We start from the raw sequence: 25,713 nt of genomic DNA, 5'->3' as shown, positions 1-25,713 counted from the left end.
GAACTTAATGAAAAACATAACGAACGACCGGATTCGTCTATCGACTTGTCCCAGTCAGCAAAAAACTTTGCGTTTTATTATATACTAGGGTATAGCCCGTACCTCCGGCACGGCCAAACTTATTAACTACTTAAGCACCCAACCCATTTTACTCTAGTTTTACTTAATTTCTTTTTGGTTTTGCCTACAAAGGTTAATCATCCTTCAATATATCATTATATGTATCCTAGTTATCCTTCAATGTAGCATTATCAATTGGTTTCACCTACAAAAGAGCCTCAAGAAACATGTCAAGTGGGAACTATATAAGGATATAAATCTTAATGTTGTTTGAGTGTGTGTAAACAGAACTTGATTGAGTGGGTCAGAGTTGTTGATGTCTCGAGTATGATCAAAATGAGGTCCATAAAGATGCATTTACATATCAGATTTTTGTTTGGGGAATTTTACACCACTCAGTTCGTCAAACATAATAACGTATCCATTCCATGAAAAAGTTACATTGGAATTAATATTTATAGGTACCATTAAAGTTACAGATAGCAACACCTATTTTGTCAAAAGAAAACTACACTAAAAGTTACCACAAAATAAAGTTACGGATAATCTTCTCATCTTGAAACTTGTTCAAATACTCCCTAATACCCTACCCAAATGATTGGAGCGACTTATAGTCAGATTTGTGTGAAGCATATTGAAGCCGATGAACTGAAGGACCACATTCTCACCATCCCAAAAAAAAGACGGACCCCACTTAGTAATGTGTATATGACAACCCCCAGTGCTCCAAGCATCTCATTCTTCTTATACCCACGTAACACAACTGGGCAACATAATGAACACCAACCACATCAGTAGGAGTTTTCCCTGAAAACGCAAATTAAAAATAACAGTTTAAATGAGGAAGACTGAAAGAGAATCAATGTACTTCAGCAAGTACGGGTAGCAATTTCAAAGGAATTATAGGACGCCATCAATTGGGACAAAATACCAGAATATCATCACGAAAGAAATTGTACCATATCACCAAAAAATTTGATCTCTTTTTTAACATGATAATGTATAAAGGTATAAGAATCTCAGATTCTGAGTAAATTGCATAATGGTAGTTGATGTGGACAAAGATTTCCGCTAAACACATTCGTGATAACATATATAAAGATGCTACAAACAATAAGAGAACTATATCACATATTCATAACTCATATAGACACACACATCAAATGGTATTGAATTGCTGATGTATTACTGATGGCGGCCATCCTCCTATGGGCTTCACGGCTAGCCCAACTATAGGCCCACCGGCCTAGAAGTTATATTATTATAAGTTTCCTATTTTATTATTTAGGGTTTCTATGTTTAGGAATATTAGCAATCAAGGAAAGTAATATTAGTAGTTATCTTGTTTCCCACTTTGAGTCTAATTAGGAAAGCATAATCTCTATATAAGAGAAGTTCAGTTTATCTTGTAAGACATTGAATTGAGTTATAAACAAACCCCTTGATTGCATCTTCTTCCTTTACAGTTATTTTAGTTTATCTTTAGTTATTTCTTCTCTCTCTTCTTAATTCTAGTAATGGATTCTAAAATTATTTCGCTTCCGCAACAATCTACATCAGCTGGTATCATGAGCCTTCAAAATCCTGAAATTTTTTTTCCAACAAATCATCCAGAGAGGAATAAGGTGTTCAAATCATGACTTACAATCAATAAAAAGGTATGTGATTTCATCATCGATAATGGTAGTGAAGAAAACATGATTTCTCAACGACTCGTTAATGCACTTCAACTACCTACAACTGAACACCCAAATCCTTACAAAGTTGGTTGGATTTCTAATCAAAAAGAATTATCGGTAAGAACCCAATGCACATTCCCGTTCTCCATTGGCTCTTATTATCGTGATTCAATTTGTTGTGACGTCGTCGATATGGATAATTGTCATCTTATTTTCGGAAGACCATGGATTTTTGACGTCGACGCCACATATTATTGTCGGGCAAATATATTCGAGTTTTCTTGGTCAAACCGTACCCTTAAACTACTACCGTTAACGGAGAAGACCGATCTCTCGGTTCAAACTTCCAACACGGAACCACCACGGCAAGCCACCAAAACTATCACCGGTCATCACCAACAACAACAACCGCAAACGACCACCACCGAAACACCACTTCCATCCACTATACCACACCGAAACCTCACCGATCACCATCACCGAACTCCACCTACACCACAACCGATCACCATCACCGATCACCGATCGATCACCATCACCGATCCCCACATGATGTAGAAACGCAGCGGAATTAAAAGAGGTGAATAAACTAAATAAGAACGATAAAAATAAAGATTAAATAACTCTAAATACTCAACTTTATTAAAACTTCAAAGGGGTTTTTCTCTCAATCTACCGATCCACACCTACAACAACAACCGAAACCCACCACCGTCACACCACAACCGAAGCCTACACCCACCGAGATAGCTCCACTTCGCGGCTTTTTGCTAGCAACCAAAGATACTTCCACCACACCCAACCGACCACCACACCCATCCGTTAAACCCCTTCTTGAAGAATTCCATGATCTTATACCATCCATCACACCACCTTCTCTTCCACCATTAAGGGATATTCAACACCAAATCGACCTTATACCGGGAGCTAATTTACCAAATTTACCTCACCACAAGATGAGCCCTCAGGAACATAAATTACTCCAGGAACAGGTAGAAGATTTATTATCTAAAGGCTTTATTCGGGAAAGCCTTAGTCCATGTGCAGTCCCGACACTTTTGGTTCCAAAGAAAGACGGTACATGGCGTATGTGTGTTGACAGTAGAGCTATCAACAAAATTACCATCAAGTATGGTTTCCCAATCCCTCGTTTAGAAGACATGCTTGATCACCTCACTGGGGCTACAATTTTTTCCAAAATTGATCTAAAATCAGGTTATCACCAAATAAGGATTAGAGAAGGAGATGAATGGAAGACCGCTTTCAAAACAAAGGAAGGACTTTATGAATGGTTAGTAATGCCTTTTGGCCTCTCTAATGCTCCTAGTACTTTTATGCGTTTCATGAATCAAATTCTTAAACCTTTTTTGAACAAATTTGTGGTCGTTTACTTCGATGATATCCTCATCTTTAGCAAATCAAGAAACGATCACTTGGACCATATTAGAGCAGTTTTTGAGGTTATGAGACAAAACTCACTTTTCATGAATATTCCCAAAAGTTTTTTCTTCTTGGTTGAAGTTTATTTTTTAGGTTTCATTATCAGTAAGAGCGGTATGAAAGTTGATCCCGCTAAAGTCCGAGCTATTTCTGAGTGGCCTGTTCCATCCTCACCGTCAGAAGTTCGGAGCTTCAATGGTTTGGCCTCTTTTTACAGACGTTTTATTCGGGATTTCAGTACAGTTATGGCACCACTTACTGATTGCTTAAAGAAGGGTAAATTTTTATGGGGACCTGAACAGGATGAGAGTTTCTCTACAATTAAACAAAGATTATGTTCAGCTCCAGTCTTGGCATTCCCAGATTTCTCCAAACTTTTTGAAGTGGAATGTGACGCTTCAGGGTTAGGTATTGGAGCAGTACTGTCTCAACATAAAAGACCTATTGAATTTATGAGTGAAAAATTAGGGGACGCAAGACGAAAGTGGACGGTCTATGAATCCGAATTTTATGCCCTATACCGAGCACTACGTCATTGGCAACGTTTTCTCCTCGGAGTAGAGTTTGTCCTATATACGGACCATAAAGCGTTACAAACACTTAATGATCAAAGAACCGCGGACCCTATGCATATGAGATGGATTTCGTTTATTCAACGTTTTAACTTCGTTATCAAGCATAAATCCGGGTCTTCTAACACAGTAGCCGACGCCTTTAGTCGGAAAGCTAGTCTGTTAACTACCATGACCGTTCACGTTCCGGGGTTTGAATTATTACCCGACCAATATAAAGATGACCCCGATTTTGGTCCAATTTGGGATTCATGCAGTCAAAATCGTTCTTCAGGTGAGTTCTTTATCTCTTCCGGGTTTTTATTTCGTGGTAATCAGTTATGTATTCCTATCTCTTCTCTTCGAGAACATATTATTCGAGAATTACACAACGAGGGCCACGTAGGACGTGACAAAACATTCATGTTAGTTTCGGAAAGATTTTATTGGCCTAAGCTCAAAAGAGATGTTTCCCGAATTGTCGAACGTTGTTATGTTTGTCAATCAAGTAAAGGCAAAACACAAAATTCAGGCCTTTACTTACCGTTACCCACTCCGAGTACTATTTGGGAAGATTTATCGATGGATTTTGTTCTTGGTCTTCCCCGTTCTCAGAAAGGACGAGATTCAATTATGGTAGTCGTTGACCGTTTTAGCAAGATGGCTCACTTTATTCCATGCAGGAAAACTGACAATGCTTCTAATATTGCGAATTTATTCTTTTGGGAGATTGTTCGTCTTCACGGGTTACCTAAAAGTATAGTCTCAGATCGAGATGTGAAATTTTAAAGCCACTTTTGGCGCTTTTTATGGAAGAGACTCAATACTAAGCTTAATTTCAGTAGTACTTGTCACCCTCAAAGTGACGGACAAACGGAAGTTGTCAACCGTTCTCTTGGTAACCTACTTCGTTGTATTATCAAAGATAAAGGTATCAATTGGGAAACCGCTATTCCTCATGCGGAGTTCGTTTATAATAGCACCGTTAACCGTATTACGCGAAAGACACCTTTTGAAATAGTATACACCTCTCGGCCGAACCATGTGGTTGACCTCGTCCCTCTCCCTTCTATTGCCGAGTTCGACCCTCTTGCCGACACTTTCGCTTCTCATATCTTGGCTTTACATGATGAGGTTCGTCATAATATTTCTTTGGCCAATTCGTCCTACAAGGCGTCCGCCGACTGTCATCGTGTTCATAGAGACTTCAAAGAAGGTGATTTGGTAATGATTTATATTTCGAAGCAACGTACTCCCGTGGGTACTTTCAAGAAGTTAGGCCAAAAGAAATTTGGTCCTTTCAAGATTCTCCACAAAATCAATGATAATGCGTTCGTGATTGATCTTCCATCGGATTTCAATATTTCCAACACTTTTAATGTTTCCGATATTTATCCATTTTTTCCGGACGAACCAATTTATGAAGACACCAACTTGGGGGCAAGTTGTTCCACGGAGGGGGAGTATGATGGCGGCCATCCTCCTATGGGCTTCACGGCTAGCCCAACTATAGGCCCACCGGCCTAGAAGTTATATTATTATAAGTTTCCTATTTTATTATTTAGGGTTTCTATGTTTAGGAATATTAGCAATCAAGGAAAGTAATATTAGTAGTTATCTTGTTTCCTACTTTGAGTCTAATTAGGAAAGCATAATCTCTATATAAGAGAAGTTCAGTTTATCTTGTAAGACATTGAATTGAGTTATAAACAAACCCCTTGATTGCATCTTCTTCCTTTACAGTTATTTTAGTTTATCTTTAGTTATTTCTTCTCTCTCTTCTTAATTCTAGTAATGGATTCTAAAATTATTTCGCTTCCGCAACAATCTACATCAATTACCAAATAAACCAGGAATTTTTTTTAACTCGCACTACCCAAGCTATTATAGTTTCACCAACTTCAATATGGTTTCACCATCTTAACATATATTAGTAACAAACTATAATGGCATTAATACTGCATTTAAGTCGAAACAAAAAAAAAATCTTCAACATACTCAACAATCATTTTAACTCAACTTTATTAGAACTTCTCATTGGACTCTCCACCATGATTATCAATATGAACACTATTATCTAAACCATACACAGATAGACGAAAAAGTAGAATTTAAGAATTGTAACTGGCAAGAAAAATACAAACATCCCAAAATCGATCGTATTAAATTGCGAATCCTCACTTCGAGTAACGAAAAGAAAACTCTCGGGGTTTCAAATCTCGATGCATAAAACCTAAAGAAAAGAATGGCAAGCGTCAACAACACCAACTATAACTCATAGTATATGCCTTGCTGACATATAAATGTAGGCAAATGAAACTGTTTTATGTACTTTATCACTTCAATACAGACTTTATAATATCATTAAGATCCGAACCAGAGAAAACATATAAGAGTACCAATAAGGCAATAAGCATATAAGAAAGAACATAAATTTTTCTGAAATTTAGTAGTTATATAATTTAATTGCTAGACGGATAAAACAGTAATTCACAAATTGGTATACGGGATTTCTTCATCGAACAGATTGAGATTGCAATAATTGACACATCCAAGCTGGGCGATCAAACTATCATAACAGTAAGAAGATGGAGTTCATAATTCCTTATCTCGAAGTGAGTATCCTTTTACTGCTTTAAATTCTTGCTATTGCTCATACTTCCTGTACTTTTGATCTGTATAAAGTAATATCAATTATGTGAATGTGAAATGTTGAATTTAGATACGACCTTTGGAATATCTTATATGTTATACCCATAGAGTGTATTTTATTCAAAATAAAAAATACTCATATAATGTATACATCATCTTTTGCTCATTTTGTGTTAATGGATCTATCTACACTCATATGTAGAACTTGACCTTCACCCTATTTACAAAGGGTTAACAGTTTTCCTCTATACAACCTATCAAAATTTATTCGGAAGTAATACAGAAGGGTTGTTGTCACCAACCTGTGCATATAGAACTTTAACATTGTACTTGATTCAATGTTAGAAAGGCAAAATTTCTTGCATTTTTTTAAGGAAACATTTGTAGGTACCATAAAATATATGTAGAGAAAAGCATGTAACTTGGTAGGCTTTGATATCATTTGACCCTGTTTCCATTTACTTAAGCCTAAAATTCGAGAATCGCTTGTGAAATTTTAGGATTAAATCTGAATTTAATTGAGGCAAAGGAAGAGAATAAAATAAAAACAATGAATTCAAATGAGCCTAAGATCAGTAAACCCAGAAGAATAAAATGAAATGAAGAAGATGAAAAATACTTGTAAACCAAGACGGGTATTCTGGACTTCACTGTTGAACCTACAATAGGTATTACAGGTATTTCTAGGTCGAGCAACTCGTAGTCCAATATCAATATCCTACAATCATGGTGGAATCGTTTAAACCATAAATGAGCCAAAAATTAGTAAAACCCTAAAGGTAGAAAATGAAACTAATGAGAGAGATATTAGCAAAGAGAAAGGAAGTAGTTTTGTAGAGAGCGGTAGATCTGAATTAATGATTTGAGTAACTAAATGAGAAGGAGGAAGAATGTTGATGAATATACCTGGAATTCAGAGTGGCTTTCAGTCAGGGGGAGGAGATCTGTCCGCAATGGTGCTTGTTTTTATTTATCAACCTATGTCTATAATGCCTTATCTATAATAAAGATAAGGTTGCTTCTATCTATCAACCTATTTCTATAATGCCTTATTTTGCAGCTATAAAGTAGTTACATGACTCTAATCGCTGTTATAGTACAGTGTCGAATTGATACCAGGCGCTTAGTTGCCTTGTACTACGCTTATATAATATTCATGTGTATTGCAGCAGAAAAATCTTCCAAAACCTAGACATGTGCGACCTCCCTCCATTTTCTCTAATTTGTAAGGTCTAGGACTGACGTGCAACTCATGTTTATTTCGCCTTGGAAGAGATTGTTATGGTTGTTGATCAATCATCCAATTAAGTCATGAAAGGATCCAACCCGGTCCAGACTATATTGGTGTTCGAAAAAGATAAGTCTTAACCGCTGGGAAACATTTGTTTGTTGAGTGTATGATGAAGGTGCATTCTTTCTATTAGGCATTTCATCAAACACATACATGGCAGCATCAAACACATTTCTACTCAATCATAACAACAATCAAAATCAAAATAACCTTCTACTCCATCATAATAACCATCAAAAATTGCATTATCCGTAGAATTTATGAAGGCTGAGAAACAAAGGAGCAAACAGTAACAGTAGGACAGTGAGACTATTGCAAATATTGAAGTATCCAGAAGCTATTTTAATGCATCAAATTAGAAAACACTAACCTTCTCAAAGAAACATTTGACGGCTCTGATGCATAATTTATCTATGAGAAAACACTAACCTTCTACTCAAAGAAACATCACAGAGATTAAAACTAATTTATCAATGAGTAAACACTAACCTTTCTTGACATGGCCTGAACAAAGATCAAAATTTTAAACTGTCTATGAAGGAAATATGATTTCAGAGTAGCTTTTAGTGAGGGGGAGGAGATGTGTTGGTGAACGGAGAAGATGCGTCTGTCAGCAAATAGGAAATCAGCGTGGAGAAGGAAGAGGAGGGAGTAACGAAGGCTATAGGTGCCCTCTCTGTCCATCTCTTTTAGACAATAGATATTTCCTAAAACACTTATAATGTTAATGAAGCCTAAAACACTTCATCTATGAGACATTTCCTCAAACACTTCATCAACATATGGACAACTATTTATACCAAGGACAGTAAAATCAACCAAAACTCAAAAAAGATGACTCATACAATTTTCGTCTATAAGACATTTCACCAAACACTTCAACAGCATATGAACAACTATCCATACCAAGAACAGAAAAAACAACCAAAACTCGTGAAAGAAACATAAACCAAACAAAAATAGAGATCTTTCAATTTTAAGAACAAAATGGAAACAGAAAACTGAAAAGAACATAATCAAAATAGAGAATAGAAAATAGAAAATAGAGATCTCTCAATTTTAACAAAATCGAAACAGAAAATAGAGATCTTTCCATTGAGGAGAACAAAATACTAACCTGAATCCCCAAACTCACGAAACAAAAACAATTTCTTAACCAGGCAAGCCTTCGGTTTAATAGAGGTAGAGGGGAGTTAGAAGAGGTATGTCCGTAAATTAGAAGAGATGTGCCTCTCCAGAAAATACAAAGGTGATTGAATCCAACGGTTGGGATGGGTGGTGATGTGGGATGGACGACCGGATTTATCCAGAGGTTTGTCCCAGTCAGCACCCATCCACCTGCTTTATTATATTCTTATATGATGTTGTTCAGTCTACTACAAGTCTACAAGGAAGTTCCTACTCATGGTGATAAGCTAACGGTAACTTATGGGTTACAGCTTTTCAAATCTCCTAAAAAACACCTCCAATTTCAATAATCCCCCCACACAATCCTTTTGGCAAACCTAGATTCTCTCTCCCTCTCTCTCCAATTCACAATCTTCCAAAAGAGAAAAAGACAGATTAGAGATGGATGATTCATACAAGTCAAATTTATCAGTATTTCTTTTGCTTCATTTTCCTTGTCTTCCTCTTTCTTTATATTTATTAGTCTTGTTGGGTTTTTCTCCTTTTCTATATTTCTTTCTAGATTTCACATAGTAAACACTTTTGAGTATGATCAGTAAATTCACTTTTCAAGAAAACCCCAAAAGAGGAATTGGTTAGTGTTAGATTAATTAATTCTGAACAGACTGTAATTTTCTTCTTTTTTTCCCAAAAATCGCTACTACAACTTAAATAAAAAGGAGTGACTGTGAGGTGTTCGATCATCAAGGAAGGAAGATGCCAAAAAGACCTAGATTTAACGGATTGGATCATATTCTGTTTTTGGGTTTATAATTCTAAACACAGATGAGGATATACAGTAGTAAATTGATAACCCCTTAAACCTATAAGTTTTCAAAAATGTTTCTTGAGGAGAGAAAGAGAGAGGAGTCTGATTTCTAGTTTTTTAGCTTTCATATTAATATTACTAGTAGTACATTGATTCCACCTATATGGGTATAACCAGTTTTCCTCTTTCACTTCATTTCTTACTTCTTAGTTAATCAAAAGGAAGAGGAAGAAGAGTAAGTGGTTCTGCATCTATTGTTCACTCATACTGTGCTCTCTTTGCTTTATCTTCGTGTTTAAGTCGTTTCTTATCTGGGTTTTAAAACTTTGATCTGCATTTTGAGTAATTCTCTTTTAATCTACTTACATAGATAATTTACTTGAGTTAGTTTTGATGATTAGTTCAATGTCAAAAAGTGTGTTTGTTTCTGTTGCATGTAACAAGCACTGAAACTGTCTTCTTAATTATCATCTTTTGGATGGATTAATGGTGTTTCAAACGGACTTTCCTGGTTTATTTGATGTTTCCTTGTTGTGGCCATTGTTTGATGTAAGTAATCACTCGATTTTTATAAAATCGAGATATATTATTTCTTATGGTGGATGAGTAAAAGGTGGACATATATTTGGTTTTTCACAAGAACATGTGATTGTTATATTTTACTGGGTTTTGTTGCTTTGTTCTCTTAGGATGTAATCTTTAGAGAATAAAACATGTAATCTTAAGTTTCCACAGAAACAAGTTCAATTTAAAATCTTGTCAACAGAAAACATGCAATCTTAAGTCAAGTAATTGTTTTCACTTGCTGAAATCGCAGCATGAGTGACCCCGTCGAGAATGTATTGAGTATTGTTATAGAGATCACTCCCACGAATTTGAAGGTAGTTCCATTGGAAGAATCATCTGTGTCTACGGGGCGGCAGAGTGTTGATTACTCAATAGAGAGAAAGAGGGCTCTACGAGCTCGCTATGTGTATGCTTTAATCTTCTTCTTTGTAAATCTCATGGCTTGGTTCATCCGTGATTTCGGCCACAGTGTCTTTCCCAATCTCCCATGTAAGTCGACATTTTCCAATCCAAACCTTCTTTTACCACTAGTTGATTTAGTTTACCTGCTAGCATCACAAGCCAACATTATGGATCAAACTCTGCCACTGCTATATGTGGATGTTTAATGAAATTCCGTTAAACAATGACACACCCGTGGTACATATTTTTGTGTTCTTATCCAAAATGAATTTTGTTTATGTTGACGATCTAAACAAAGCTTCTTGTAAAATTTATTTTGCAGTTCTAGAATCTTGTGGAAAAGGAGGTCGTGATTGTTTGCAGAAAATGGGAGTTCTCCGCGTGAGTTTGGGGTGTTTCGTATCTTTATTTAATACTATAAACTTTAACCATCGTGAATCTTTCTGCATTTTTATGTGACATAGAATCTGCTTGAGAATTAGTGAACTTTGTCAATCAAAACGTTCATATTATATACAGATTAGGCCTTATACTGTGAAACCAAGCTTCACAAAAAATTCATTATATTTAATTTTCACCAATGCTTTGCTTTATTACATGTTTGTCAGGCTATGAATCCTTGACTAAAAGATAAGATATTTTCCCTGTTAATGTTTCTCACTACCTGTCAAAGTAGTAAATTGTATGAAGCACGCAATACGTGGCATTCAAGATGGTGGGCTTTAAAGTTTCCTTTGGTGATTATAGCAGTGGCAATTCCATTCTACTGTCCTGCTCCTTTAATTCATTTATATGGTAATTTTATCTGTCATATGAAACTTGCCGTACAACCATTTTAATCTTTGCATCCATTTCAGTTATTAAAATGGTTCGTCGAAGTTAGTTAATTGTGTTGGTTTTACCTTTTAGGTTCAAAATAGAAGTACAATTTGTAGGCCTCTATCACGTAACATAACAATTTAGGCATCTCTGCTACTGAATTTATGGTGTTTGTATATACACTTTTGTAGGAGATATTTTGGGGGAATAGGGGTTCATTTGCATTTTATTTACTCCAGGCCATTTGGTTGCCTAAAGTCCAAGGCTTCTAGTTTCCCAAGAAAACTAGAAAATCAGCATATCCGGAAGATGGAAAGTGACTTCCCAACACCCCTACAATCTACGGAAATTTAGTATTGTGATTTTGGTCTTCATGTATTTGGGAAAATGGGCCTGGTGCAGCGAAATAACATCAGGGAATAATATGGTTAGGATCACTCTCAATCGATTGCTAAACAGCGAGAGATTCCAGAATTCTTGTTTCTAAGGGTTCACACTTCACAGTTCACTTGTGCATTCACACTATTAGTTTATAAAAGAGCATTATGGCTGAATTATGGACGGAGTATCCAATGAATTCTTCTCGAAATGCTCTTAACTTTGACATATATCATCACCAAGGTTTACTATTTAAATGGAAATTGCAAGCTGACCTTAACCAACCACTTGCTTTTGTAAGAAAGCTAATTTGGTTTCCTTAATGGGTAGTCCATCTCTATCGTAGCCGTATTTATTATAAATGCCACACAAGGTCTTGTATGGTGTTGCACGTATTGATGTCCTGATTTATGTCTCTGTGGTGTTTGTGTTGATGCTATTATAGGAATTAATTGATATCACAAAGAATTCTGCCAAACAGCTTATGCATATTTGTAGTTTATATCACATCTACAAAATAGTTTCATTTGATAGCATACTACAAACATTACCTAGCAAACCAAAACCATAAATGTCAATAATGTCGTGACGAAAGTGTATCATTTGTTTGCAGGTGAATTCGCTCGCATTGGTGCTGGGTAATTTTCCTTTTTCATTATGTTACTTATGTACATCTATTTGGGCATATCCTATAATCATCTTTCTTTGCTCCCTCTTACATTTTGCAATGAAAGAAGTAAAGGTGTCTCTATACATCATTTCCTCTCCAGGAAATGATGTATAGAGACACCTTCTAGCATTTTATTTTCCAAATTACATATTGACCGAAGATCTGAAATTTCTGTGTTTATTGAGCAACAAAGTAGTGATCATGTACGAGGAAGCCACTACAGAAAACTTAAATCGAAATTAAGTAGAAAAATGTATGGGCCATACTTATTTAACTAAACAAGAAGATGAACATAAACTTTTAACTCTAGTAGAGAGTACTCTAATTGCTGCAAATGATGTATCATGTATACAGTTCTCTTAGTTGTATGATACAGGGTATTCCTTCTTCTCCAACTAATAAGTGTCATCCACTTCATCACCTGGTGGAACAACTGTTTGATGTCGGATGCTACATCACAAGTAAGGTGTGAACTCTGACAACTGAAATCTTATTTTCTTTAATATTGTTAAGGTACCAAATTTCTATTTTCGCATAAATATCAATCTTGCGAAGAATTAACTTGAAAAATGGTAAAAATATTGTGCAAAATCTAGAAATGTTTTCTTTTCTTGATGCAAACCCGAAAATTCCTTACAGGCGCTGCACTGAGGTTCCTACATATAAGAGTTTGTGACTTTTTTTAATCACTTTTTGACCAACTATGTTGGCATTTTACGCAAAAGACGCCAACCTAGAGTGACATTTTGAGTTACTCACACGACTGTGTGCAGTTCACATCAGATTTACATGCAAAATTTCACACTACACCTATGGAAGTGGCATGAGTATCGGGAAAGTGTTCATATAATCATATGGTCATGCACAAGTATTCAAGTACCAGAGTATCTGGAAGATGTTATGAAGGAGTATTGACGTTACATAATTTTAAAAAGTGTTATAGTACTGCAGCCATCCTATACTACTCCCTGTTTCACCGAAGGAAAAAAATTGTAGAAGCCGAGTCTAAAGGCCAGAGGGTGATCTTCTAATGCTACTAAGCATCCCACCCGGACTTTGAAATATCTCATAGATTCTCAAACTGATTATCAAATAAATAGAAGTGCTTAAGATCAAATATTAATATTGTTGGAGATATTAGCAAATGGATTTCACTGTGTGCTGGACGGGTGATTCTTGTAAAATGAGGAGTTGGTGGTAGGTTTCATTTTCATGTTCAACTAAGGTCATATACTCATATGCAACTTAATTAGTCATATAAATGTTTTCTACTGCAAGAAAGTATGTCCAGGAAGTTTGTTAGTAGGTCAGCTTTCCAGAACTAATATTGCATCTTCTTTATTTGTATGTATGTATGTAGCATTCTTAGCATTTAGAACAAATAGTGAAAAACAGATGCATAATGCCAAATAGAATCAGCTATTCAGTTTTTGTCTATTATTTCATTTATTAGGTACTTCTTTCTATGAATTGTGCATATCCAACATTTACCATTGTATGTACTAACTTGTTTCCTAAAATTTTTACTTGTCTCACAGATGCTTCCTCGGGTTATTCGCGTCAACCATTTTCTACTCTGTTTCTATATGTGGAATTGTGTTGATGTACTATATGTACGCCCCTATGCCCTCATGTATTCTCAACATATTTTTCATCTCGTGGACCTTTGTCTTGCTTGGAGTAATGATGGTTGTATCCTTACATTCAAAGGTTTGCTTTTCTGCTTAATTTTATCTTCGCCCTTAAGTATTACATCATATCTTTTCTAGACAACCGTTTCATTTAGCATTTTCAATGCTGGATTAGGCACAGATAAGGACGGTCCAAGTGATTATTCTCATGATGGTCCCCTTTTAATGTAGATCGCCCTTACTTGTCAAAAGCCATACTCTTAAAGAATTTCTGATTTTTGGGCCTGCCCATTGGTTTGTTTTCAGCAATTATAATCTATCTATCCTGAGGTAATACTTATCACGAAAGTTCAACTCCTAAATAATTTCCACATAGACCACGTGGAGCTGTACAGACGATCCTTTTGTTTAAACGGTGCACATTGAAATTGATGCCCCGCTTCTAAATTTACTATACAAGTGTTTCAAATAGGATTGAGTAGAAGGGGTACGGATTCATAACAATTTGTTTGAAGGTGCACATTGAAATTGATGCTTTGCTTCTAAATTTTCTAAACAAGTGTTTCAAATAGGATTGAGTAGAAGGGGTACGGATTCATAACACTTTCGTCTTCACTTATCAGATGTACTTCAGCTGGCATTAAGAAACGATTTAACGTGAACGTATGACTCTTGAAGTTTTGGAGCATCTTCAACTGCTAGACAGTTATTCTTTAGAAAGGAAAAAGTTCATCATTTAAACCAATATTTTTCGGACTATTTGTTCCAATTTTTTACTATTGATTAGCTAAGTTTTACCTACATAGTTGTTATTTCTTTCCCGCAATTTCAAGTTAAAGCTAGCGAATTTTTTTATCTCATTTAACTTATTCCTTCATTTTGGATTTGTCTACATTTGACATATGATTATGATGCTTGGTACAGGTTAATAGAGGCCTTCTATCTTCAGGGATTATGGGTTCCTATATCGTTTACCTCTGTTGGTCTGCTATTAGAAGGTAACCATTTTATTACCTTATTTTATTCAATAATCTGTTCTGTACTTATTCTCTCCCATTTTTTTTCATTAAAGCTTCTTGCCTTTTCTGTCTGTGGTCCTTATATGCATGCATTGAGGAACTAAAGAAAATTTTGAATGATTTAACTGGAGTTTTATACTTCAGATATCAGATGAGGTCAAAATGGATACTTTTATTTCAAATTGGGATGTGTTCCTAATGTGAGGAGTTTTTTGGAGAGTCATAGTTTGATAATACCATTACTAAAGGTAAAATGAATTTTGGAACTTCCTGACAAGGACATAGCACAAGATATAGCAGGCATTATCATCTTTATCTTTAGTGACATTTAAGTCACTCGGAAAAAGTATACTACAATAGGCGAGCGTTTGCTTGACGTTTTATTTTCAAGGACATGATTCCTTATTTTTTCTGTTAGATCCAACTTGTCTTCATTTAAGCCGCATTTATTGTCAATAGTCCATTATGTGCTTGATAGTTCCATTTCAATTTGAAAACTGTTACCAGATAACTATTCTGTTTACATGAATTTGCAGTGAGCCTGTGAGTAGTAATTGCAGTCCAAAAAGGGAAGCATCTGAAAATGATGATTGGGCCACAGTTCTTGTAAGAGTTCTCTCTCTCTCTCTCTATCTCTCTCTCTCCCTCTTTTGATTTCTCTTGGTGGGTAGGTTTGGATTAAATGCATCAATGGAGATTTCCACCCGACTCAGATATGGGATCAATCGTCTTGGTCTTCGTGTGGATATCATATTAAATGTACACAAGAATGTTAACGTTGCTAATTTTTTCGTCATTGATAAATTAATCTTGCCTTATGCTCCTCAACTTAAGAGTTAAGATGATTTATCAAGTTAAACACTTCATTCTGCAAATACTAGAATTGCGGTAATTGCTCCCATTTACCCTTTGTTTTACTATAGGTTGTCGAGATCGAGAGAGAGGGGAATAGAGAACTTTCATAGTGAATTTGGAAGTCTCTTGTGTATTAAATATTAAACAAGTTACATTTATATAAAAAATAGTGGGATAACAATAAAAAGGTACAATTATATAAAGAATAATTTACAAGTTTGTAAACTAAATCCCTAAAAGTCTTCAAGTACAAGTTTGTCAACTAGAATCTCAAGAAAATAAGAAACTACCTAAACTGAAAAATACTTACTAGAAATAGTAAAAAACTACTAAAAGTTCGTTTTGAGGACCTAAAGGATGGAATTTGACCCTCAAAGTGGTCTGCTTGTGGCGAAGCGACAACGAATGAGCGGAAGGTTATTTCGCACCATCCTCAAAATTTCGCCCAATTCCGACATCCGGAGCTTCGGTTTTGCCCGTTTTAGTCTGTCACCTTTATATTTGGCCGCATCAATTTGTTCCATGTAATTTTTCGACCAATTCCTCTACATCAGGTAGCCAAGCAGTTATACCAAAATCTTCTAAAATGAGAGAGGTAGATTCGCTTGAAGGTGAAACTCTTAATATTGAGTAAACTTAGAGTAGGATTCCTAGTATTAGATAATTATTGATTATCTTCATGAGGGACAAAGATTTTTTGTATTGAATAAAAGAGCACTCAAGAAATCTATAACTAAATTCCAACCGATTTCTCTACCCTTTCTCCTCCATTGACAGCATCTTTGCGGTCAAGAATGGTCTCGATCATATTTACAACTGGTTCTTCCTCATCTTCAACACTTCGTAATCTATCATCCACTGTTGTGTTGCGGAGAAGTGCTTTCTTCAAACAGAAACATGCTGAATTTTAGCCCCCTCCGGCAGCTCCAAACGATACGCCACGGAACCGGTTATTTCTAATATTTCTTATGGACCATAGTACCTTGGAAATAATATCTGAGAAGCACTTCTTACCATAGAACTCTGATGATGCAATTGTAACTTCAAATATATGAAATCTCCTGTTTTGTGTACTATGTCCCTCCGCCCTTGGTCACCATATTGTTTGATCTGTATGGACAATATGAAGATGGTCCTTGACCTTGAGGTTAGAAACAATTTGACCCTTTTGTATGAGCTCTTCATCCAAAGTCGTTGTTTGTGCTTCGCCCGGAACATATGATGCTAGTGCGAGAGGTGATATCCGACGTACTGCGTCAAGTGGAGTTATTCTTGTCGATGTATGATACGAAGTATTGTTCCAATATTCTGCCTATGGGAGCCAAACCGCCCAACTCTTTTGCTTTATCTCCTACAAAACATTGGAGATATGGTTGACCATTGGCTAGAGAATGGTACGCCTAACTCATTCTGTGCGTAGTGCCCTGCAAACAAAACCACTCCTACCAAACTTACTAGTGAATACCGCGTCTGTCTGAGACTACGGACAGGGAAACTTGTGCAATTTGACAACCGTTTCTAGAAATTTCTGAGCGACTATACTGGTGTATATGGACGTTTTAACGGCGTAAAATGGATGTATTTAGTGAGGCGATCCGCCACATGATGAAAGGCACATGACAGAATAAGTAGTTAGTGGGAAATAACAAGTTAATTAGTTAACTTAAGAGGTGAAGTTTTCTTGGATAGGAATGTTGCTATATTTCGAAATTCTGTGTCACCTTCCACATTCATAGATCACATGGTTCTGCAAAAAAAAAAATAAACATATGTCTATCCTTAAAAACCTTTCATCGTGGAAGAAGTTACCGATTTCTTACTTCAGGACTCTTGGGACTTACTTTGTTGTTTTGGTCAGGGGTTCTTTGTTGCAATTTGTGCAATAGTGATGGCAGCATTTTCTACAGGGATCGATTCACAATCTTTTCAGGTGAGTTGCTTATTTATTCACACTAAATCCAAATGTAAATTATTTAGAGGGCATGCCTTGTGATGATCCATAAACATTTATCATCACTCTGGTGCAGTTTCGCAAGAGCGAAGTTGAAGGAAAAGATGATGATATACCTTACAACTATGGATATTTTCACATGGTGTTTTCAATGGGAGCTATGTACTTTGCAATGTTATTCATCAGCTGGGAACTAGATCATCCAACCACAAAGTAACGACCTCTTTAAAACTTACCTACAATTTGGTCTTTAGGTGTTTTAGAAGTATCATTCACTCGTAAATTTCTCCGCATTTAGATCAACCAAGTGGAGCATCGATGTAGGCTGGGCTAGTACATGGGTTAAAATCGCCAATGAGTGGTTCGCAGTAACCATATTCTGTAAGTTAATTATCGCTTTTCTAAAAGACAAAGAGGTGAGGTGGAGAGAGAGTGAGGTGAGGTGGAGTGTTTTTTTTTATTTCCCCTTAAAATTTATTTGCCCGGAAAATTTCTAAAATTCTACATATTCCCTTTAAAATTTCACACCCCGGAAACTATTTAGCTTTCCCCAAAGCGCTGGCCACTCTTAATTAACCATGAAGAGAAATTTGAAGTCAGTGTTGCTGCCCTCAATTTGGTGATTCCACTCCATTGATTGAAATGGTAAGGCTGATTTTTGGTTGCTTTTTTATGGGTAAAAGTTTCCTTTTATCTTTGTTTTTCATCTAAAAGCAAAGGGAGTGGCAGAGAAAAAAAAAAGGCCCATGTAGAGTTTTATTTGGGCCACTCATACCTTAATAGAAAATGGAACATCATTTTTTTTTTTTTTTTTTTTTTGAGAAACTGACTACGTTCTATGTTGGTCGTTACAAGGCATTGATACATCACGAAGATGTGATAAGCACAATAACTACCTACCTTAAACCAAGAAATGAAAGAGGCCTAAAGGCCGACAAATATATTACATCATTAGTACTATTAATAACTCAAGTTCAATATTCTTGGATTTACACTTCCAGTGGATCGACCCCAGGACCTCTGCATTGCAGAGTAATGCACTAACTAACCAGGCTACCAGTTGTTAGCCAAAACATCATTTTTTATACTTAAACCTTGCAAACAATTAAATCCCAATGATTTGCATTAGACAAGGTTTTATACATCTTAGACAATTTTAAATGAACATGTAAACTGTATGTATTTGGTGCTTGGCAATACTTAGAGGTGTATGTATTTGGTGCTTGGCAATACTTAGAGGTCAATGCTTTGCAAAAAGTTTTGGGTGGAACATCACCTTCTCACCTCCACTGTACCTCCTGCGACCTTTACCATATTCCAACTGCCACAATTAACGCCGACGATCTCCACCACCATTCCACCAAGTCTGGCAGTCTCCTCTTATTCTCTTTTCTTCCCTCTTATATCTCTGGCTTTCTAGACAACTCCTCTGGATTTGGTGCTTCTAGATCCAGACTGAAGAATTCTCTCATTCGTCAGAATTTAGAGAGAAAGAAAGAGAAGTAGGGTGGGGGATAGAGTGAGGGAAGTAGGGTGAGGGATGGGGAGAGAGAGAGAAAGAAATTGTGGTCGCCGGTTAAGAGTCGGTCGACCCTAAGTCCACAACTTGTAGGGTGTGTTTGGTGACATTTTTTTGGGGTTTCCATCTTTTTCTCGGAAACTTTTCTCGTTTCTCCAAAAACATCCGACTTACTTAAAGCAAGGATTTCTCCAGCCAAGTAAGGTAGGTACTAGCACCCGCTAAAATTAAATTACGCTTCAGATACTTACAGTTACGGATAGTAGGAAACATACCAAGTAAGGTAGGTACTCCTAATTGACTATTTCAAAAAGAACAGTAGGAAGGAACACTAGTGAGCTGGTGGCTGAAATGCATCGTGCTTACCAAATAAGCCACATTCCTTCCTATTAAGGAGCTACTAGCACTCGCTAAAATTGTTGTTAGCACCCGGATGATGAGATTGATTAAGGTCAATTTATTTTGACCGCAAACATCTATTGGCTCTCGTGCACAGATCGACCTATCCGAAACTTAAAGCAAGGTTTCAGACTCGGGTCAGTCCGACAGGTTTCGAACAGGATAGTTTGAACCCTTGCTTTGGGGTTCGGATTCAATCTCAACCCCTGCTTAAGCTCTCAAACTGACCAGTCTGAACCCCACAACAAGTGGGCTTTGTCCTGTCAGACTGGTACGAGACCAGTCCGTGAGCAGAGTCGTGGTTGACAATTCGAGGGTCCTGGGCGAAATTTTATTTTGCGTCTTTTGTATAATAAAAAGATTAGAGCTTTTATTTTAAGTCCCCCCCTATTCTTCCATAACTTCGTCTTCCATAAATTCTATATGGACAACCAAAATCATCACCACGACCATCGCAAACCACAACCACCACTATCACCTTCACACCACCAAAGAGAAAGAAGAATTTTGAAATATTTTGTTCTCCTACTTTTTCTTTTGGGATCGTCAATTTAGAGGAGAGAAAAATTAGGGTCATGTGACTTGATTTTAAAAGAAAGTTCTTTCCTTTTCTAGTTTTTTTTTTATTTTTCCTATTTAAAATAAAAAGGAAACGGATTAAGATATTGACTCACGAATTTCCCCGAGTATCTCATTGAACTACTGAACCAAAAGTTCGACTAAGGACCGATTAGGACTCTCTTTGAACTCGAGCCGATTTTCAAATAACTCACTTAGATCGTTTGAGTCATACTACCTATTTATTAACACAAGTTTAATGTTTAAAGTTTGGAAGAAGTTCGGTTAAGCTAGAGACTAAACGACAAAAGGACAAGTTTGTTTGGGGCCATTTGGGCGAAGCGAGCATGTCCTAATCTGGACGGCTCGCGTTCGACCCGCACGAAAGACCGGAATCTAATGGTCATGTGCTGATTTCTTGGGGATTTTAGTAGGACACACTCCAAGGAGCAGTAGATGCGCAAGGATCCAACGACTGGCATCCTACCCGAGTCGGGAACCGGGTGGGATAAAGTTAAATCTTCATTTAACTGTCAATCCCCTCATCTTCTGGGTGCGATTCAGGACAACTCGTAGGTTGGGTTTCTCTCTGAGGTTCTGAGAGAAATCTAACGGCCCAAAGAGCAGTCATCCCTATTTTTGTGAAAAACTTCAAGATAAGTCTTTCCTTTTGAAGAGATGTATCCCTAGAACCCAATAGGTGCATTTACCTTATCGATTCCTATATAAAGAACTCAAAGCTACTTCAAAATTCATTTAATTTCTTCTCTTCTCTTCTCTTCTGAATTCAGTGTTCCAAATGTGATTAGAATAAAAATTCTGATATCAGAAATATTCAAATGTACTAGAATTCGAAGGAAGAAGCTCTTGGTGAATTTACAAGCAACGATTGGAAAATGAGGTAGTCCAAATTTATGCTACCCTACACTAGAAAGCTCTTTTTTTTACGTCCATGAACAAAAGAGTTCAGAAAGATCTCTTTGTTATAGACACCACGTTGGACTTGATCGCCAAAGATATTAAAGGGGTCTAGGAACTAAAATGAGTAAAAATATGAACAATTTATGCATGTTTTGTTCGAGTTATTGGAGATATACTGAACTAGGGTTGGGAATCAGTCCGGACGGGCAGTCCGCGGACAGACTTGCTTCCGGTCCGGGCGGAACGGACAAAACTCCACGATGACCGTTCGGACTGGCGGACTAAACGGACGGACTAAACGGAATTTTTTCCTCAAAATGTCCGCCCGCGTCCGTTTTATCCATCCGGACATGCCGGGCACCGGTCGGTCGGGCTTCGGGAATGAGAAATAAAATACGTGCAAAGAGGCGAATATTTAGAATTTACGGAAGGCTGAACTAAGCGAGAAGTGTAACAAAAATAAAATTAAATTACAAAGCAGACAGAAGATAAATCGAAAAATTAAGTACCAAAGTAGCCTAACATCATTAACTTCAATTCTTTAACACCATTGAATGCACACGAATACACGATTAACAAAACACCATTCTTAATCTGTTTCAAAATCCACCTGATGCTTTTTCGAACAAACTTGAGTATGCCGAAAGAAATCAATCGTACCAGTCTTAGACTCGCATATCGTTCTTTCACCACAAATTTTACAGACTGCAACTTCTACAATTCTCCCAGCATTATCAGGATCAGGTACTTCAATGATGTCCCACATTTTCCAGATTTTGGCAGTCCTCTTCTTCATGTGTTGTTGTTCTATCCTGAAATAACAAATAAGATATAAAAAGAAATCAAAAAAACAAAATATATGAGTCTAACATAACATCACACGACCATGAATGAAATGAAATAGTTACTAACCCTAATATGCCATCACAATCTGTCAACATTAACAACCCATATCAGATAAAATGAATATAAGAAAGCATACAAATACATGTTTTACGGACCATGTTGCCAATGTCCATGACCTACAACATAACAACTATTTCAGTTGTTCCTAACTCTACAACATGCCTAGAAATCTAGAAACAACATATTTACAATGTTAGAATTTGTCATCATTTGGTAAACAACCTAAATCAGACCATGTTGCCAACTCTAAATCAGCCATCATCAACAGGAAGCGACTCAACTTGAACAAGTCCGAAAACTTCTCAAGGAATCATATCGGGTTAACGAGGTAAATCCTCAAGTCTACCTTCACAAGTCCAACAGAACATCACACAACAAAGTTACAACCATCAGGTCAATCCTCAAGTCTACGTTCTCAAGGAATTCATTCGAATAATAACAACAACAACATAAACATAAAACATCAAATTGATACAAAAATTTATACTCACAGAGAGAGGTGGTTCTGTGGTTGCAAATTTCAAATGAAATGAGTTGTGTTGTCCTGAAATAGTAAATAAAATGAATCAGAAACTAGAATATAATAAAAGATTATACAATATCAGAAAACTAGAATATAATAAAATGAATCAGAAACTAGTTATGAGTTTTACCTTTTGATCTGGTAGATCTTATGATGCAAAATAATCACAGTCCATGTAAGATGAAGAAGAAGAACGAACCAAGTCAGAAAACTAGTATTTTACTTTTTTTTTTTGTTTTCTCTGCATTTGGCTGAGTGATTCTCAAGCAGTTTTACTATGGACAAGTTATAGTAACTTATTAGGGTTTAAGAAATTTATATTGAACCTTTTTCTTACCTTCTTCTCTTACTACTAATTTTCCTACTTGGGTTTGCTGAAAATATTGATTTTCAACTGTTCTAGTTAAATTCTTGTTTCAACTCAAGAAGATCATGTAACATAACAAGTCTGTAGTTGGGATTTTCTGAAATGCCCTAGTTCTTGTTTTATACGAACCACAAAATATTTCTAAATCTTAAACAAAAGGAGAATAAAAGAGAGATTAGGGATTTAGGGTTGAACCGTACCTTTGATCGTTGAGGGTTGAACAGTAGAAGAATGAAGATGATAATCAAAACTAACAAAGATTAGGGATTTAGGATTGGTTGTTTGAACTGTTGAAGCCTTGAAGGTCGATGACTCGATTCGAGAAGATTAGAGATTTCCGAAATTAGGGATTTAGGATTTTAAGGTTAGCCACTTCTAAGGTTTTTTATTTCAGAGGTGAGAAGAAGAAGAATGAGAGGATTTAGTTTTTTTTTTTATTATATACTTAGGCTGAAGCCCTCCAACAGCTCTGATGAAACCCTACCAAATCTAATGGTCACGCTTCTTCCGGACAGTGGTGTGGACTAAACGGTTCCAAACAAACGGACGGGTATTCGGTCGGGCGGTCGTTCATTATCTAAAGTGGTCGGTCACGGGCGAACCTCCGGACAGGCCCTTTTGTCCGTGACCATCCGCTAGAGCCTTCTCGGTCGGACGGTCTTTGCCCGATTCGGTCACGGGCGGTCGCGGTCCTTTGCGGACGCGGGCGGATTCAGGTTTTCGGACCAAATTCCCAACCCTATACTGAACTGTCGATTTTTTTTTTGGGGGGGGGGGGGGGGGGGGGGTAAAGTCAATTTACCATTATCTGGGGGGGTAAAGTATAAACACCCAAATAATTGTAAATATTAGTTGATTTTTCACTTATTCAACATTATTTTGACTCAAATAGCTAGTATAATTAATTTGTTTGAATGCAGTGTGGAAATTGATATCACCAAGTGGAAGAGAGAGATGGAAGTAAAGTAACATAAAAAAATTTGTGATTCGCTTTTCTGCAAGTTCCATCTAGTAATTTGGTTCGCGTGACTCGCATTTTAAATGTATAGCTCTCACTTCAACAACAAAAAAATGTAGGTCTCTTTTTGTGTGGTGTCATTTATCTTTTTATCTTTCTTCCTATTTGTTTGTAATACAAGTTTAATCTTTTGAAACGAATGAGGAATGTATACTAGCAATTGACTGGAAACTAGTGAGCAATGTATTATTGATAAATGATGTTCCATAGTCTGCATATATGATGATTATTGTGTTAAATATTAGTCAACTTTGACTAGTCAAAACGTCTAGAGATTAACCTGGGCGGCATGTGTCAAATCTCCACGTAACACGTTAGGGAACCTTCAAAATGGCCAGTGAGGTGAATCTAAAAGAACTCTCTAACCTGAGCTTAACTCTGAGCGTAGAGGTTGTTGGGAAGTCGGCATGAGACTCCTAGACACTTGCAACTTTGTCATGACATGAAAGTAAGCAGGTAGGTGGACCTGGGTAAACCCTACCACCCGAGTCCTAGATTAAAGAAGTCTATAGAAGTAAGTTCGACATCAAATTTTAATTTGTTTGGGAGAAATAGCAATTACATGGAATGCTACATAGCGCTGAATATCCGCTTTTTATATCGGAAGACAAGATCATATGAAAGGATTCCTATTGGAGTTGGACACCAAGTCCCTAAAATGTCAGCCACGACCCTGCCAGCATGAAGAGCGTCGATACTCGAGCACATTTAGTTAAGTTTAAAAAGATAGGTGGGACTACGAATTTTAAATGATATGAGAAACGTGAAAAATTTAGATCGGTGTTCTGGGGAAATAAAGAAATTTTTCGGAGTACAAAGTTTTGGGTGGAAACATAAAAAAATTGGAACTTTTTGTTTCCTCCAAACACCACAATCCTTATATTTTTCAGCTTCTTCTTCCTCTCCCACCTCCACCATTAACTCTGACGACATCCAACACCAATTCCGGCGACACCTCCACCATTTCTGGCAACACTTCTTTCTCTCTCTTCTTCCCTTTTTTTCTCTCTTTTTCTCTATCTCTATCTCTTTCTCTTTCCCTCTCTCCCCCTCTTCTCCTTTGTCGGAGATAGAGAGAGAGAAGAAATAGAGAAGACAGAGGGAAAGAGAGATGAGAAGATGACGAACTCCGATGAGATTCGTCGGTCGGTGACATAAAACGGAGCGAGGGTGTGTCAGAGAGAAAATCTTTAATTTTCCACCCTTTGATATTTTTTATTCTCGAAAACTTTTCTTATTTCTCCAAAACACTGACCAAAATTTATGGGATAATTATATTTTGACCCCCAATTTGTCAGGAACTCACTGTTTTCGCCTCTTTAGGTCTGACAGTTCGTTTTGTCTTCCAAAGATCAAAGAATTTTCAACTTTTTACAGAAATATCCGTGGAGGCAAAATAAAATTAATTCCCAAATTTTTTTTGAAAATGTTAAAGGCCACGTCATCTCCTTATCTCTCTACGCTTAATCCCAGCTCATCTCTAGAAGTGAGATGTTGATCCGATGATCTGGACCGCGGAACATATTTCATATCATTTTAGTTGTATCACAAATCTTTCAATTAACAGTCAACCTGATGAAGCATGAAGCATTGAAATGTCA

At 36.7% G+C, this 25,713-nt stretch overlaps 1 protein-coding gene and 1 long non-coding RNA gene across 6 annotated transcripts; one reads left to right on the top strand and one right to left on the bottom strand.

The window, feature by feature from the left end:
• The first annotated feature begins 9,057 nt into the window (after window positions 1-9,057).
• On the top strand, window positions 9,058-24,328 carry LOC147538846 (Serinc-domain containing serine and sphingolipid biosynthesis protein). Of its 5 annotated transcripts, none has more exons than XM_086644040.1 (13): window positions 9,058-9,272; window positions 10,427-10,665; window positions 10,901-10,977; window positions 11,214-11,373; window positions 12,389-12,413; window positions 12,822-12,911; window positions 13,984-14,155; window positions 15,001-15,074; window positions 15,632-15,701; window positions 17,809-17,880; window positions 17,978-18,114; window positions 18,200-18,282; window positions 24,015-24,328. In XM_086644040.1, exons 1-13 carry the CDS (start codon window positions 9,247-9,249, stop codon window positions 24,056-24,058), a joined length of 1,269 nt encoding a protein of 422 aa, XP_086500166.1. In that variant the 5' UTR covers window positions 9,058-9,246; the 3' UTR covers window positions 24,059-24,328. The 5 variants fall into 5 exon arrangements, with proteins under 5 accessions (XP_086500166.1, XP_086500164.1, XP_086500168.1 ...); XM_086644041.1 differs by lacking the exon at window positions 9,058-9,272 and adding an exon at window positions 9,488-9,844; XM_086644038.1 differs by lacking the exon at window positions 24,015-24,328 and having other exon boundaries at window positions 9,078-9,272; window positions 18,200-18,568.
• LOC147538847 (uncharacterized) lies at window positions 21,783-23,434 on the bottom strand. The gene is made up of 4 exons (XR_015226137.1): window positions 23,295-23,434; window positions 22,858-22,874; window positions 22,696-22,748; window positions 21,783-22,110 (listed from the first exon to the last, which is right to left on the bottom strand). It is a non-coding gene; the product is annotated as an uncharacterized LOC147538847 (long non-coding RNA).
• Window positions 24,329-25,713: the final 1,385 nt, after the last annotated feature.

Source organism: Eschscholzia californica, unplaced genomic scaffold, assembly GCF_041429995.1.
Source record: "Eschscholzia californica isolate CP2 unplaced genomic scaffold, dmEscCali1.0.p SCAF_5, whole genome shotgun sequence".
Classification (NCBI taxonomy): domain Eukaryota; kingdom Viridiplantae; phylum Streptophyta; class Magnoliopsida; order Ranunculales; family Papaveraceae; genus Eschscholzia; species Eschscholzia californica.
The sequence above is the reverse complement of the archived record's forward strand: the minus strand, read 5'-3'. Positions and strand labels throughout refer to the sequence as shown.

Excerpts from the sequence above, each read along its gene's own strand:
- LOC147538846 (XM_086644038.1), top strand. The coding sequence starts at position 9,247 with ATGATTCATACAAGTCAAATTTATCA. Across the intron at positions 12,912-13,983 it reads GATGCTACATCACAAGTAAG|ATGCTTCCTCGGGTTATTCG; the intron begins GTGTGAACTCTG and ends CTTGTCTCACAG. Across the intron at positions 15,702-17,808 it reads ATGATTGGGCCACAGTTCTT|GGGTTCTTTGTTGCAATTTG; the intron begins GTAAGAGTTCTC and ends TGTTTTGGTCAG.